Consider the following 17744-nt stretch of genomic DNA (forward strand, 5'->3'; position numbering starts at 1 on the left):
TGTATGGATATATGACAATTTGTTTATCCATTCATCTATTGATGGACACTTTTGGCTACTATGAGTTCCTGTTTTCAATTCTTTTTGGTATATACCTAGGAGTAAAATTGCTGGGCCATATGGTAATTCTACTTAACTTTGTGAGGAAAGTTTCTGCAGCAGCTGTGCTATTTTAAAGTCCCACTAGTGATATATTCCTATTTTCCCTTTTCTATATAAATAGCCATCCTAGTGGGTGTGAAGTGAAATGTTACTGTCGTTTTGATTTGCATTTTTCTAATGACTAATGATGCTAAACATCTTTTCATGCTTTCAGGTGCTTATTGGTCATTTGTATATCCTCTCTGGAGAAATGTCTATTCAGTCTTTTGCCTATCTTTAAATTGAGTTTGTCATTTTGTTATTGATTTGTAGGAGTTCTTTATATATTCTGGATATTAAATCTTTATCAGATATGTAACTTTCAAATATTTCCCCCTATTCTGTAGGTTGGGCCTGGTGCCTCTACTGCAAATCAATTGTCAAGAGATATATATATTTATTTATAGGTTCTCAATCCTATTCCATTGGTCTGTATGTCTACCCTTATGCCATTACCACACTGTTTTAATTACTGTAGCTTTGTAGGAAATTTTGAAATTGGGAAGTGTGAGTCCTCCAACTTTATTTTTCTTTTTCAATAATACCTTGGCTATTAATATCTTGGTGAATTAGGATCAGGTCTTTCATTTCTACAAAAATGGCAGTAGGAATTTTGATACGGATTGCACTGAATTTGTAGATTGCTTTGGGTGGTTGGTACTGACATCTTAACAATGTTAAGTTTTCTGATTTATTTACCTGGGATGTCCCTCCATTTAATTAGGTCTCCTTTATTTTTTTTGAGTAGTTTTGTTGATCTCCTTTTCACATGGACTTGTATTTTAAAACAAACAACAACAACAACAGAAGAAGATGCTTCCTCCTTTATCCCAAACTATGTGACTAATACACAACCTAAGTACTAATTCCACCTTATGACATTCAATCTGAAAATTATATCTGCCATAGGGTGGGACAATGGGCTTATAAACTTGAATTACTTTGCAAGAGCATCTAATTGACAAACCTCAGGAGTGTACAGGAGTGGCATAGCTGCATTTAAGAAATCTCACCAGTAGAACCTCATTTACTCAGACAGTGTGGCAGAGGTAGTTACCTACACAAATATCCATCTAGCCTTTCCTCCCTACTAACACAATCAAACATTTACTTAAAACCATACTTTTCCCAAGAAAAAATTACATTTTCCAGGCTTCTTTGAACTTTAAATAAATGGGGTTAACTCAGTCGGGAGGTACGTTCTTGGTTTTTCCCCCCTTTCCTCCGTCTTTCTTCCTGAACTGTGGCTACCAAGGCTGGAACTCCAGGAACCATTCAGTAACCATGAAGCAAATTTCAATATGGAAGTCATGTATTAGATCAGGTTAAAAAGAAAGTTAGAAGGAGTCTTGGTCCTGGATGACCATGGAGCTGCCACGCAAGTGCTGAAACACACTACCTTTAGACTTCTTTTACATGAAAAAAACTTCTCATGTCACTTATCAATGTTATTTTGTGTTTGTTATAAACAGCCCAAAATAATTTTTAATGGCTATAAATAGAAACAAGCATTTTCAGATCTCACAGTCAAGACATAAATGTTTTTACAATTAGTACAAAGTCAGACTTTATGATAAAATGTACAACAGTCCCCTCCTTGCACTGTACTATCCTAGTTTTGGGGCATCAGTTATACCACTGAACTTATAAAGATCAAGATTAACCTGAAAAACATCCTGTTGTTACTCTTCTTCTTAGTTAATTTTATTCCAAGCTAAGCTACTACAGCATAGAAGTCGATCAGCTGTAAGAATTAAGCCAACAGCAGGAAGAAAAGAAAGGAGATGGCTGGGAAACTAATCGTTATCAGCTTTTCCAGCATCTTGAATGCTACTGATGAGGAACTAATTCAAATTTTCATAAAAGATGGATGAGACATTAGTGCTGCTTCTTGCTCATCTCCTTAAAAAAGTGCAAAAGGCAATAACTGCAGAAGAAACCAAAGAGAAAATTCTCCCATGTATCTTAATTTACAACTTCATATTATCTTAAATGTTAACTAATTCATTGGTTTTGAGGGGGCAGGGGTCTGCTTTGAAAAAAAAACAAATTAAACTGAGTACTTATAAAAGGAGCTCACAATTCAAGATTGAACAATGTTATCCAAATATATTGGAGCCAAGATAACAGTAACTTTTACTTGTTTAGCTATTTTATTTGGATGCTCTCCACTTAGAATGGTGCTTATTTACCCCTACAGCTATTTTATAAAAGATTCAGATGTAAGCTACTATTCTGTCTGACTCCATAAATAGTGGTTTGTCACCTGTCCTGATGCCACAGAAGCCAGAGACCCATAAACATTATGATTTTCCATATGGGACATGATTTTTCCAATACAAAACTAACTAGGTAAGGAAAACAAGTTTTCTTCCGTATGAAGCAATGATAATCAGTTTCCTTCTGTGGTCCAAACACGTAAAGCTCTGTTGCCTGGTTGCTGCCTTCTCTATCAAGAGAAAATAGAGAAATAATGAGTTGAAAGAGGCAATGACCAAAGGAAGAAAAGAGTGGGGAAGTTAAAAGAATTTAAAATTGAGTAACAGAGATAAATAAAAAGAATGAGGAAAGGAAAACGACCCCAGAAAGAAGATGCTGATACAGAATCCAGTTTAGAAGGGAATCCCATTTAAAAATATGTTTACGTATATGTACATATGTGGGAAAAAATATATGTATATATATTTTCCCCCTAGATACCTTTGTGCCATATTATATTTCTGTCAATTAGGACAGAAACTAGGTAGAGTCTGTGAATTTTAAAAATGAGTCATTAAAATGGACATAAAATTTTAGTTCTGCAAGGTGAACAAGTTCTAGAGATCTGCTGCACAGCATTGTGCATGTAGATGACAATACTGCACTGTATACACTTAAAAATCTAATAAGAAGGTAAAATCTCATGTAAGTGTTCTTACCACAGTGAAAAAAAAGAACCTCACCCCCACCCCAAATAAAATGACAATACTTCTGGAAAAGGAAAAAAAAAAAGTCATTAAAAATTAAACAAAAATAAAAAGACAAATCAAACACAGAATCAGCAAAACAGTCCATCTAGTTAAGGATTTTGTTTCTACTGATAATCTAGAATTCTGTATAGAATAATCTAGAGCTTTAACTTAAAGAGATTAAGGATATATTTATTCACCACCACCATCTTTCTGGACAAGTTCATTAGAGTGTCTAAAACCCACTGCTTGGACTTCTCTGGTGGTGCAGTGGTTAAGAATCCGCCTGCCAATGCAGGGGACACAGGTTGGATCCCTGGTCCGGGAAGATCCCACATGCCACAGAGCAACTAAGCCCGTGCACCACAACTACTGAACCTGCAAGCCACAACTACTAAGCCCACGTGCCACAACTACTGAAGCCTGCACACCTAGAGCCCATGCTCTGCAACAACAGAAGCCACAGCAATAAGAAGCCTGCACACCGCAACAAAGAGTAGCCCCAGCTCGCCACAACTAGAGAAAGCTTGCGCGCAGCAACGAAGACCCAATGCAGCCAAAAGTAAATAAAATTTTAAAAATAAATAAATAAAACTCACTGTTTTATCTATGCTGTCCTGAACTTAACTGTTGATTTGTAACAGCCTTTGGAATAAGAAATTCTCTAAATTCAAAGTAATCTCTAAGGTTACTCTGAGCAATATAATCTTCCTCAAATAAAAGAATTAAACTACTCCAACTGTGGGAATCTTTCTCGAGCTTATTTACATTAAGCTGACTATATAAAATGGCCAATATTATACCATTTTTGAATGATAAAAATAGCAATGTAGTATGGTTCAAACTGATATAGTTGAAACTGTTAGAAAAATCTGTTGGTTTATAATCGGTAAAAGAAAAAGAAGTGGTGAATGCTAGAGCAACTTAAGAGAAACGCTTCCAGACTCTCTAACTAGAAATAATTTTCCCAGATAACTTAGATTTTTTGCTTTACTTTGAAATAATGACCAAAATATGGTCAATTAAGGACTCTTCTGGCCAACCAGTTTAGTCTTTTTCAAATGAAATTAATTCAGTGCAAAGGAATCATAAATAGGGCATGAATTATGAATTACATAAAATTTATCTTTTTTGTGAAATAAAACTTCACTAAGTTTCAGATATATATTACATACGGCTCAATAATACATTTCTAGCTATGAGACTAGCTCTTCAATTATTCATTTCAGAAGTCTTTCTCTTGTGTGTATGGTGGAGGTAGGGGTAGGGAATCTTCAAATAATCCACTGAACAACTCTTCACCTGATAACTAAGTTTGCAGCTAACGACATATGGTCAATTCTTCATATATCAAGTTAATACTTGATATGCTGTCAAGCTGATTTCCCTAGGTAAGGATGTAGGGTGCTACATTATCCAAATTTTCCTGTTAGAGCTAAACTAAGATAATACCTCGGACTGTACCTAATTCTTACAAAAACTTGTAGTTTACATTGTAAATCAGTATCTCCTATTAATGCCAAAGTACAATGATATTTTGGCTTCACTAGCAACAACTTCTTCACAAAGAATCAAAATCTTTCCTTATCTCTCAAATTCTATGTAACCTCACCCCATCAACATCACTGCCCTTATAAATGTCTGAATGAACAGCAGCAATAGTCTTACTGCATAAGTAGCAACAGCACTTTAGGTGTGCCGGAAATATCTCCTTAATTTCACAGAGAACTTGGGTAAAATGAAATACTTCAGAAATACTCAGAGGACTCCAACTACAGGCTCTAGCTCATAATTCTTTAGCCTAAGACTCTGACTCTAGTTCAAATCTTTTAGCGTATGGTATTTGGTTCCACTCCCAAAGATATGAGCTCAACACTCTCAGGAACTTTCTACATATGGCTCAATGACATCAATACTTTCTTCAGTCCCTAAGACTGGTATTTATAGTTTCTCTGCTGAAGAGAGAGAGAACCATTGCTCAGAATCAAAATATGGTATGCAAGAGGTCATCTAGGTGAAGCTATAAGCTGTAGAGTTGCAGGGACCTAGAAAATTGAGGATATCCGATATAAACGGGTCCAAAAAAACCCGAAGTACTCTTGCTAACTGTACTATTTTTTCATTTCTAAACTTGTTCTTTTTATAGTGTCTTAAGATGTGACTAAACCATTTCTGAAATATTCAAAAGAATGTAATAAAATTTATACTATACATATTCATTGGCTTTTAAGAAGTGACTTTTCTTAAATGTCATGTTTATGTTTTAGTCATTCCTGTTTCATGATCGTTATGGGTTTTAATAAAAGGCTTAATTAGAAACAAATTCCTTTGGGGGTGAGATGGAAATGTTCTTAATCTTGATTGTAGTAGTAGCTTCATAGGTGTACATATCTGTCAAAATTTATCAAAATGTAAGGAATTAATAATTCTTTACTACTATCGATTATAAGATCCCACTGAATATTTTGGATAAGTCTTTTGTCATGTGTGCCTTTTGCAAATCTATGGCTTGTCTTCTCATTCTCTTAACACTGTCTTTGGCAGAGCAGAAGTTTCTAATTTTAATGAAGTCCAGCTTATCAACTGCTTCTTTTATGGATCATGCCTTTGGTATTGTATCTAAAAAGTCACTGCCATATGCAAGATCATCTAGGTTCTCTCCAATGTTACCTTCCAGTAGCTTATTACAGAGTTTTACATTTAGGTCTGTGTTTAGGTCCATTCTGAGAATAACCTCTGTGTCTACATTCATTTGCATGCGGATGACCAGCTGTCCCAGCACAATTTGTTGAAGAGACTATCTTTGCTCCATTGTACTGCCTTTGCTCCTTTGTCAAAGATCAATTAGAAAAACCTTTGTTTACATCTTAGTTCTACCATTTAGTAGTTGGATGGTTTTGGACAAATTGTACAAATTTGGACAAACTTTTTCCTAGAAAACAAATGCCCAAGTTTTTCAGTTTTCTTAGTGTTCAAACCAGAAGGCATATCCCTGAAATAAAATAAATATTTCAAATATGGGAAAATACATACTAAAAAAGGGACAGGATTCAGATTTTATATTTACCCTAAAAGCTTTCTGAAAAATAAAAAATGGTTTAATAATTGAGACAGAGGCAGTTAATTACTATGGAAATTAACCATTCCTTTAATCAGATCAACATTTGATACACTCCTAAGACAAATAATTGAAATCAAGTTTTTATACTAACTACACAGTAATACAGATGTAAAATACTTCAATTAAAAGGGATTTTTAAAAATTTTAATAAGAATATTTCAGAAAGTTGATACAGGGACTCTCCTGGCGGTCCAGTGGTTAGGACTCTGCGCTTCCACTGCAGGGGGCGTGAGTTTGACCCCTGATTGGGGAACTAAGATCCCACAGGCCGTGCAGCAAAAAAGTTAATACAGAAAAAGATTTATAATGTGCTTAGGGCCTCAGTGAAAGTACCTGGTATGAAGATTACTAATTTATTCGTTTTAGCTTTTTCTTTGATTTTCGTTTCACAATTAAGCATTTTAAACTAAGATACATACAAACATATAACTTAGATACATATGCAACTGAGAGCAGACATCCTTGTCTTGTTCTTGATCTTAAAGAGAACGCATTCAGCCTTTAAACATTACGTCTGATGTTAGCTGTGGGTCTTTCATAGAGATGCCCCTTATCACATTTAGAAAGTTCCCTCGTATTCCTAATTTGCCAAGTGTTTTTATCATGAAAGGCTACTGGATTCTGTCAAATGCTTTTTCTGTGTCTGTTGAAATAATCGTGTGATTTTGTCCACACTGCGTGGCTTTTTTTTTTCTTTTTGGCCGCACTGAGTGGCTTGTAGGATATTAGTTCCCCGACCAGGGATTGAACCCGGGCCCTCAGCAGTGACAGTGTGGAGCCCTAACCACTGGACTGCCAGGGAATTCCCCTGATTTTGTCCTTTATTCTATTCATATAGCGTATTACATCACTTTCTGTATGTTAAACCAACCTTGTAATCTTGGTACTAACCTACCAATCCTACTTGGTAAATGGTATAGAACCTTTTTACAAGTTACCAGATTCAGTTCGGTAGTATTTTGCTGAGGACTATTGTGTTTATATTCATAAAGGATATTAGTCTGTAGTTTTATTTTTGATGTCTTTGCCTGGTTTGGGTATGAGAGTCATACTGACCTCATGGGATAAGTTGGGAAGTATTTCTTCTTCTGTTTTTGGAAGTTTACGAAGTATTAGTGTTGTTCTTTAAATATTTCATAGAATTGACCAGTGAAGCCATCTAGTCCTGCGATTTTCTTTGTAAGAAGTTTTTTGATTGATAACTCTATCTACTTATTATAGGTATATTCAAATTTTCTATTTCTTCTTGAGTTAGTTTCGATAGTTTGTATCTTTCTTGGAATTTATCCATTTCATCTAGGTTATCTAATTTGTTGGCATATAACTGTTCACAGTATTCCCTTATAATCCTGTTTATTTCTGTAAGGTCTTCTCCTTCACTCCTGATTTTAATAGTTTGAGCCTTCTTTTTTCTTGATTAGTCTACCTTTAGGTTTGTCAATTTTGCTGATCTTCTCTAACCACTTTTGGTTTCACTGAATTTCTTGTTTTTCTGTTCTCTCTTCCATATATTTTTGCTCTAATCTTTATCAGCTTCTGAATTAAGCACGTCTTTATTTTCTGTATTTTTGTTGTCCTGACACCTGGGGCCTTCCTTATACTGGAGGGACTGGCCATCCCAGGGTTTGCCAATTCCTAGAGAAGTAAAACTTGCCTGTGGAGGGCCTTTAATATGAAAACCAACCAATCCAAACCCATACCCCAACCACCTCCTCTATCACACTCAGGGTCATTACTCCCCTGCCCTAATCACCCTAGGGCCAAGTAGCAGACAACTAGGAACAGCCCCTACAGCCCAGAGACCACTGAAATTACTCAAAGTAGGCAATCCTATATTTCCTTACCTGGTCTTACCCATCCTTCCCACAGAAATCCCAATAAAGGCTAGTGCCTACATTTCCTGCCCACCCCCCCTTCACCTCCTGACCAATACCAGTACTTCTTCCATGTGCCCCCCTCATATGGCCTGGAGTGTCCCTTCCTCTTGCAATTTGTGAGTATAGTAAACTATCTTTACAATGGCAATCATCTCCTGATCTGTTGGCCTCACCACACCTGAATAATAAAACCTACATTTTAAAGTAGTTTTTACTTCTGCTTGCTTTAGGTTTACTTTTCTTTTTCTAGTTTCTTAGGATAGAAGATTAAATTACTGATTTAATGTATCTATTCTTTTCCTTATAACACTGCTTTAGCTGTATCCCATAAGTTTTGGTATGCTGTGGGTTTTTTTTAAAATTTATCTCGAAGTATTTTCTAATTTCCCTTGTGATTGTCTTTGACCCACTGGTTATTTACGAATGAGTTATTTAATTTTCCATATATGTGTGAACTCCCAAATCTCCTTCTGTTAATGATTTCTAATTATAGTACTCACTTATTCTTGACTTCAAGTATAGATGAAAATGTCACAGAATCCTAGACTTGGAGGAAATCTCTCCAAGAGAATAGCTATAATCACTCTTACTTCTATCCCAGATGGTATTAGCAATAATCTTCCAACAGATTTTGGAAGAGAAGCTAAAGAAATCAAATGAAAAAGTTGAGGACTATGAGCATCATCAGTTATACTTTGTATTTATAGAGAATTTTACAGATTACAGAAAATGCTTTTATATCCATGTCTGAATGTAAATAAATGAATTTTTAAAAGGACCTGTAACACATAAGAGACAACTAGTAGGTTGGCATAAACAAAATACCTGATAGGTGTTGTCAAAACTGTCATACATGAATCTGGTAATCAGTGATGTCTTTCCAACTGAAATGAAAAGGAAAAAAAAGATTGATTCAGTTAACACATTAAATTGGGTTCTCAAGCAATTTTTTTACAGAGAACTGCGATTCAATTCATTGGGAAATATCTGCAATGGTTTAACTAACAATAATTTACAAACATACAGGCCTATGTGACAAATAAAAAGAGAATACTTACATAACCACTAAAAAAAAAACAAACAAAAAAACCATACAGGCCTGAGTTTGTTGAAATGTCTTTCTTTAATAACAGATAATCTCGGGACTTTCCTGGTGGTCCAGTGGGTAAGACTCCACGCTCCCAATGTAGGGAGCCTGGGTTTGATCCCTGGTTGGGGAACTAGATCCCACATGCATGCTGCAACTAAGAAGCCCACAGGCCGCAACTAAGAAGCCCACAGGCTGCAACTAATAAGCCCGCATGCTGCAACTAAACTTGCTGCAACAAAGATCCCGAAGATCCCGTGTGCCGCAACTAAGACTCAGCCCAGCCAAAACAACTAAATAAGTTCTTCTTCCCCACCCCCTTCCTTTTCCTCTCCTCCTCCTTATAAAAAAAAAAAAACCAACCAAACAAAAGATAATCTCTCAAACTGAGAGCACAGGTAAAAGAATATTTATTTAGTTAAGAGGTGAGGAAAATGAAGAGAAGAGATGGAGGAAAACAATCAGTTATGCTGACATCTCTAATTCACAAAAGGTAAGCAGATATTTACTTGACCCCTAACAAAAAGAACTAGGATTACACTGGGAAGAAATTATAGTTAACTTCCCGGACAGTAACCTGGGGAATATAAGGGTCAGGTCCACTTCATTCAGTGAATCAAAGCTTAATCTCGGGAAGCATAAAAACTAAATATGAAGAGTTCTAGGAGGGGTATGAGGGCTGCAAGAACTTGACTGTTTAAGAGTAAGAATGAAATGACATGGAAAATTATTTTGAAACTCATTTCAGGATCAGATCTCTATTCTTTGGCAGGGCAATCCCAAAGATTCATACTACTTTGTATTGGTATTTTTAAGTTAATCCACATGAAAGTGCCACTAGGTAAACAATAGTGGTATACTGCCAATATCCTTACCAATGGGCACAGTGTTCAAGGGCAAGAACCATATCTAATTTTCCTATATCTCCAGTAGCTTGGCATAGATTCAATAAATACTAAATGATACAAGAAATTATATCAATTGGAAAAGAACTGAGCAAATAAATATCTCAAATGCTCTCCTAAATGTAAATACTTTGGGGAGGAAAAAAAAACAATACCTAGTCACTCATGGTTTTGTATGAATTTAAGTAACTTCTGATTTCAACTTTTGATTTTTAGAGACCTGATCCCGGCCTCTTAAAATGTCCTCCATCCATGTGCTATATGAAAACCTGAGGAAAAAACTGAGCCAAAGAAGGAAGAATCCCATAAAATCACCTACTCCCAAACATCTTATTTTAAAGAATCTAAAATAGCAGGTTGAACAGCTAAAGCTAGTTTCCCTAGACCCTGGTCAAAAGCAAACTGATGTTTGGGAAGAAGTCTCTTTTTGGAGCAATGAGTAGATCTACGCATTTCTTCATTAGTAAATAGTACATACAGTTTTTACTTTGTTTTGAAAAATGTCCCTCCTTTTTTATAGAAAAGAGCAAAATGCATGTTATAAAGCGGGCAACACAGAAAAGACCAAGAACAAAGTGAAAATTACATATATCCTACCACCTATACATAACTAACATTACAACTTTGGTATATGTTTTTCCAAAATACTTTTTATATATAAGAATACCTATGTACTTAAAGGCAAAACCCTAGAACCAATCATAGTAAAGTCAGGAACAATACACATACTACATTATTTAACACTGATCAGAATCTATTAAAAAGTAAATCTAAAAATCTGAAGAGATAAAAGGCAAAATAGTGGTGGGGGAAACAGTGGTGGATAAAAGCAAAGGAGCTTCATTATAAATAAAATATATAGTGAAGAAATGCAAAATAGCTTGTTTGTTGAAACGGTTTTTTTCTTTTTTCTTTTTTTTTTTGCGGTACACGGGCCTCTCACTGTTGTGGCCTCTCCCATTGCGGAGCACAGGCTCCGGATGCGCAGGCTCAGCGGCCATGGCTCACGGGCCCAGCCGCTCCGCGGCATGTGGGATCTTCCCAGACCGGGGCACGAACCCGTGTCCCCTGCATCGGCAGGCGGACTCTCAACCACTGCGCCACCAGGGAAGCCCTTATAAATCTTTTTTTTAAATATAAGAAACTCACTGAATCAAATGAATACTAATTAAAGCAAATGCAGTGTACATAAAACTGAGGTAAGAGACCTCTAACTCCATAGGAAATCTATGAAATGATTAATCATTTCATAGATTAAATGATTAATCTATGAAATTCATTAATCTATGAAATGATTAGTGGTTAAGAGAAGAATTATTTTTCCAGTAGCCCCACTGCTTTGCATATCATCTTCATGGGCCACCTTCTCCAATGGAATCTGAGGACCTAATACTGGTCTCAACCAACCAATTTCCATTCCGGCTTGAAGGGCTGCTGCAAACTGCTGAAATTCCTCCTTGGTGGATATATAGAGAGCAACTCCTATTTTGCTAGATTCCTTTGCCATGATGTCTCCCGTGCGTTTATTTCAACAGGACCTCTGCTGCCAACAACTATTACTCGTCCTCCATGTGACAGAGATTCAAATCATTGCTAAGATTTACATTAGTTAACATTTCAATAATCACATCAACTCCTTTTCACCAAAAGATTTCTTAATTATATCAATATAATTAATTTCTCTGTGATTAAACACTTCGTGGGCCCCATTTTGCAAAACAGTGTTTTGTCCTTCCTCAGTACCAGCTGTGCCCAAAACTTTTAAGCCATAAACTCTAGCAGTCTGGCATGCTGCTATCCCAACTCCTCCACTAGCTCCATGAACCAGAACACTTTCTCCAGCTTTCACACAGGCACTGTGGAGCAGAGCTCAATAAGCAGTAAAATACGGGATACTGATGGCAGCTCCTTGTTTAAAGTCCAGTTTTTCCGGCAGTGTGTAAACAGGGTAATTGGCTGCCAGAGCATACTCTGCGTAGCCCCCAGAGATCATGCTGGTAGTGAAAACTCTGTCACCTTTCTTGAAAGCAGATACACTTTCTCCAACAGCTCCTGTTATCCCAGCCACATCTAATCCAGGAGTATAAGGTGGAAGTGGTTTTCTACTGTAGGTACCAGAGTGAATTTGTGTGTCCACTGGGTTTACACTACATGCTTGGACTTTGATTAGAACCTGATGGTCTTTTGGAATCGGTATGGCAACATCCGACTGGAGTTTCATCACTTCTGGTCCACAAATTAAAAAACTCTAATAGCTCTCATCAACCTCTGTTCAGTCACCACGGTGATCTAGATACGAGTCCTAGAGTGGGAAATCAAAATCTGCGAGAGCTCCCTCAGATTCCATGGAAAAAAGGGCTGTGTGATATATGATTTCATCTCAATAAAGCTGTTATTAAAAATCTATCATGGATTTCCCTGGTGACTCAGTGGTTACGAATCCTCCTGCCAATGAAAGGGACGCCTAGAGCCCGTGCTCCACAACAGAAGCCACTGCAATGAGAAGCCTGCGCACCACAATGAAGAGTAACCCCTGCTCGCCACAAGTAGAGAAAGCCCGCGCACAACAACGAAGACCCAACACAGCCATAAATAAATAAATAGATAGATAAATAAAATCCATTGTGGTGATTATTGTACAATGTGAAATACTTAATGCCACTGAACTGTACACATAGAAATAAGTTAAAATGGTAAATTTTACTATGTATAATAATTTTAATACTGGAGCACCAAAGATAACTAAAAAAGGGGCTGATTATTAAAGATTAGAGGAACTAATTATTGGGCCTCTAGAAGACCAAGGTATACTAATTTAAGAGATAACTTCTGTAAGTGGTAAAGTAATTCCTCACATAATATACTCTTCAAGAATACTTAGGATTCAAAGATTATAAGACTAATGTTTGCATAAAAGGAGAAGTCTCAATTATTCTACAACCTATATAAATGAACATTTATGAACTGCTTCATAATCTGGTCAGTTATATTGGTCAGATAATACTGAAACAGACAACAAGATATTTATATATTCTAATTTTCCCCCACAAAAATAAGCCATTATAAAAGATTAATGTGCTATGATAATAACAGTACCTTAAATCAGACGCTATGATTTTAGTTAGAAGTTAAGCATAAAAATACAACAAGCAAACACACAAAAACAACACTACCTGTAGTCCATCATGGTAATGAAGACACCTGAAAAACGTACCTAGGGACCATAGCGAAAAAGCTCGGCTGCAAGCAAAACTCACTGCAATATCTCATCTAGGTGATGCAATTCTACAGCAAAACAGAAAATCAATTAAACCAAGCTAACACTACTCCAATGTAGCGAACCTAGTCAACAACACTGAAGTTCCATAAAGCTAGTAGCCTTTCTCTAAAGACCTAAACTGAATAAAGATTTCATTTTTCCTAAAGCTTAAAAAAAAAAACAAAGAAATGGAATATTACTCAGCCATAAAAAGAAATGAAATTGAGTTATTTGTAGTGAGGTGGATGGACCTAGATTCTGTCATACAGAGTGAAGTAAGTCAGAAAGAGAAAAACAAATATCGTATGCTAACACATATATATGGAATCTAAAAAAAAAAAAAAAAAAAAAGGTTCTGAGGAACCTAGGGGTAGGACAGAAATAAAGAAGCAGACGTAGAGAATGGACTTGATGACACATGGAGGGGGAAGGGTAAGCTGGGATGAAGTGAGAGTGACATGGACATATATACACTACCAAATGTAAAACAGATAGCTAGTGGGAAACAGCCACATAGCACAGGAGATCAGCCCGGTGCTTTGTGACTACCGAGAGGAGTGGGAAAGGGAGGATGGGAGGGAGATGCAAGAGGGAGAAGATATGGGGATATATGTATATGTAGAGCTGATTCATTTTGTTATAAAGCAGAAACTAACACACCATTGTAAAGCAATCATACTCCAATAAAGATGATTAAAAAAAAAAAGAAGAGAACTACAACTACACTTGTACAATTACATTCAAAAATGGGGAGAATGAATTTGGTTGTATAAAATATTTGCTGAATAAGTAATTTCACATCTATGGCTCAAAAGTTGTTTTTTTAATAAATATGCTTTATTTCTTTATAATAATATTTACGTTAAAGGCATCAGACCTGTGATATGAGTTTCCAGGATGATGAAATGGAGACATCCAAAGTAAAAACAAAAAATATTTGACTACACAAAACGTGAAGACAGAAAAGATATTCACATAAAGGTAATGACCCACTGGCTACTCTTACCAAAGATGAATAAAACATAAACAAATATATTAATGCTTGGATGGCTACTATTTCTCACTTCATTCCAAAACTTCCAAGCGCTAGGAAACAAGGAGGTTGGAGGATGAGAATGAAAAACAAATGTAAGTAAGGCCTTGAACGCAAAGGAGTTTACAACCACTGAAAGAGGGTGAACAAGAGAATAAAGCACTGTGCAAACAAAGTATCCATCCTCTATACTGCCAGAGGTATGTTTCAACAATTTATAAACATTCCAAGGCTCCCCAGTCTCCATAAGCTAAAGATCCTTAGCAGGCATTCAAACTTGAGCTGAGCCTTTCTAGTCTCATCTCCTAACCTTGCCAAACACAAATACCATCTGACAATGATGGAAAGCTATTGGTTATTCTTCAAGCATAACAGGTTCCTTGGAACCTGAGATTTTGCTCATGTAAACCAGTTTTGTGGAACTTTTCTTTCCTGGTTACATTATGAACTTATGGATTCAGTATCAGATGTGGTTCTGCCTGGAGGAGAGAAAAACTAAATTACCTCTCAAAACTACTTTCAGCCAAGCTCCCTGGTGGCCTAGTGGTTAGGATTCTAGGCTTTCACTGCCATGGCCCGGGTTCAATCCCTGTTCAGGGAACTGAGATTCCCGCAAGGCATGCAGAGCGACAAAAAAATAAAATAAAATAAAATAAAATACTTTCAGCCTAAGATTGTATTTCTAGAAGTATTTTAGATAGCAGCAGGGCTTTTATTTTATTCCTACAACAAAGTTAACATTCATCTATGAATGTATCTTAAGGATAAAATGACGAGCTGGACTAATTAAAAAAGATACATGCATCCCAATGTTCATTGCAGCACTAGCCAAGACATGGAAGCAACCTAAATGTCCATCAACAGATGAATGGATAAAGAAGATGTGGTATACAGGGAGATCAGCTCGGTGCTTTGTGACCGCCTGGAGGGGTGGGATAGGGAGGGTGGGAGGGAGGGTGACGCAAGCGGGAAGAGATATGGGAACATATGTATATATATAACTGATTCATTTTGTTGTGAAGCTGAAACTAACATACCATTGTAAAGCAATTATGCTCCAATAAAGATGTTTAAAAAAAAAAAAAATGGAATCGAGAACTTTTAGCTGTTCCTCTATCAGATTATTTAGGTTATTCACTTGAAGGTCCTGAATTTCTGTTTCATTATTAATGCAGAAGGAACAATCTGTGTTGTTTAAAAAAAAAAAAAAAAAAAAAGAAGATGTGGTATATATACACAATGGAATACTACTCAGTCATCAAAAAGAATGAAATAATGCCATTTACAGCAACATGGATGGACCTTTCATACTAAGTAAGTGAAGTAAGTCAGAAAGAGAAAGACAAATACCAAATGATATCACTTATATGTCGAATCTAAAATATGATACAAATGAACTTACTTACAAAACAGAAACAGACTCACAGACTTAGAAGACAAGCTTATGGTTATCAAAGGGGAAAGGGGGCTGGGGGAGGGATAAATTAGGAGTTTGGAATTAGCAGATACAAATTACTATATATAAAATAAACAAAAAGGTCCTAGGGACTTCCCTGGTGGCGCAGTGGTTAAGAATCCGCCTACCAATGCAGGGGACATGGGTTCGATCCCTGGTCCAGGAAGATCCCACATGCCGCGAAGCAACTAAGCCCGTGCGCCACAAATACTGAGCCTGTGTTCTAGAGCCCACAAGCCACAACTACTGAGCCTGCAAGCCACAACTACTCAAGCCTGCACGCCTAGAGCCCCTGCTCCGCAACAAGAGAAGCCACCTCAATGCGAAGCCCACACCCCGCAAGAAAGAGCAGCCCCCGCTCACCCCAACTAGAGAAAGCCCGCGTGCAGCAACGAACACCCAATGCAATCGTAAAGAAATAAGTAAGTAGCTCCTATTGTATAGCACAGGGAACTATATTCAATATCCTATAATAAACCATCTGGAAAAGAATATATATACATACATACGTGCATACATATATATAACTGAATCACTTTGCTCTACACCAGAAACTAACAAAAATCAACTATACTTCAATAAAAAAATGTTTTTAAAAAGATAACTTGAAAATAATCTGTACCCTCAAAGAACAGTTCAGTGGGAAGTTCAAAATAAGTACTAGCATAAGACTAGCTTTTCCAGCATTAACTTTACTCAAAACCTTTTTAAGTCTAAGTGTAGAAAAGCATGATCCACTTCTTACAGGGAAAAATAAGAAAAAAATGGCAATATAAGGAACTTAACTCATATTATCTTGTTTGTGCATTTATTTAATAGTTTACCTCTCCCAACATACAAATGATAAGCTGTAGAATAGGAACCTCATCTATCTTGTTCATGGCTACACTCAATGTTGGTCCCTGTCTAGCACTAAATGAAATAATCAATGAAAGAAACCGTCAAGTAGACAGTATTCACTAAGGTTGTCCAGAGTCTGCATTCTTGGAAAAATGAAAGTAGATATAGCTCACAGGGGCACACTTATGATAAAACTCAGTGAACTGAGGTTTTAGAACCAGAAGGCCAAATTTACTAATTAATGTAAGAAATAATTTTGTAACGATGGGAATATTCAGGTCAATATAACTAGCAATTTTTCTCATTCAAGCTGTACACTTAAGATTCGTATGCTTTTCTATATGTTACACTTCAATAAAAAGTTTTCCTTGTAAAAATAAAATCTAAATAATCACTGTCTGAAATAATAACATCTTATGGGGTTTTACACACACACACACACACACACACACACACACACACACACACACACACTCTTAAAGTACACATAGTAAGTCAAGTCAGAAGGAAGAATGGTAAGTAGAATTAGACTGCCAGGGTCCCTGCACTGCCCAGAAGGGTAAAGGAATCAATTACCCGTAAACTTTTGTAAGTCATGGCTGCATGCCACAACTTCTGGGCTAATCACAAAAAGAAAAAGAAAAGAAAATTGTATAACTTCCCAATTAATGAAGAATATGGAATACTTTTTTAAAAGACTACAAATTCAAATAACACAAGAAGAGAAAAAGAAACACTCAGGACAAAAAGAAAGCACATTGAGAAGATGGTAGATTTATTTTAAATCCAAATATATAATTATATTAAATGTAAATGTACTAATGTTCCAATTTTAAAAACAATTATCAGACTGGACAAACACAAAACTTAACTAGATGACTACTAAGCCACATCTGAAACATAAGAATACAAAAATGTTGAGAGTAAAAAGATAGAGGGACTTCCCTGGTGGCACAGTGGTTAAGAATCTGTCTGCCAATGCAGGAGACACGGGTTCGAGCCCTGGTAGGTCAGGGAACTAAGATCCCCATATGCCGGGCACGGCAGCCAAAATAAATAAATTAATTAAAAAGGATA

At 36.4% G+C, this 17744-nt stretch overlaps 1 protein-coding gene and 1 pseudogene across 8 annotated transcripts in view; both read right to left on the reverse strand.

The window, feature by feature from the left end:
* Positions 1 to 17744, reverse strand: part of RAB6A (RAB6A, member RAS oncogene family) — a 66687-nt gene that overhangs the window by 29044 nt on the left and 19899 nt on the right. For 4 of the 8 annotated variants that reach the window (XM_067750281.1, XM_067750286.1, XM_067750282.1 and 1 more), the window contains one exon: positions 8913 to 8971. In XM_067750281.1, the coding sequence (XP_067606382.1) occupies positions 8913 to 8971 (59 nt within the window). Of the gene's footprint in view, positions 1 to 8912; positions 8972 to 13252; positions 13334 to 17744 lie in introns of those variants that run through there. The other 4 variants (XM_067750287.1, XM_067750283.1, XM_067750288.1 and 1 more) reach the window with 4 other exon arrangements.
* On the reverse strand, positions 9464 to 17264 carry LOC137230501 (quinone oxidoreductase pseudogene; annotated as a pseudogene).

This window comes from Pseudorca crassidens, chromosome 9 (genome assembly GCF_039906515.1).
Source record: "Pseudorca crassidens isolate mPseCra1 chromosome 9, mPseCra1.hap1, whole genome shotgun sequence".
NCBI lineage: Eukaryota > Metazoa > Chordata > Mammalia > Artiodactyla > Delphinidae > Pseudorca > Pseudorca crassidens.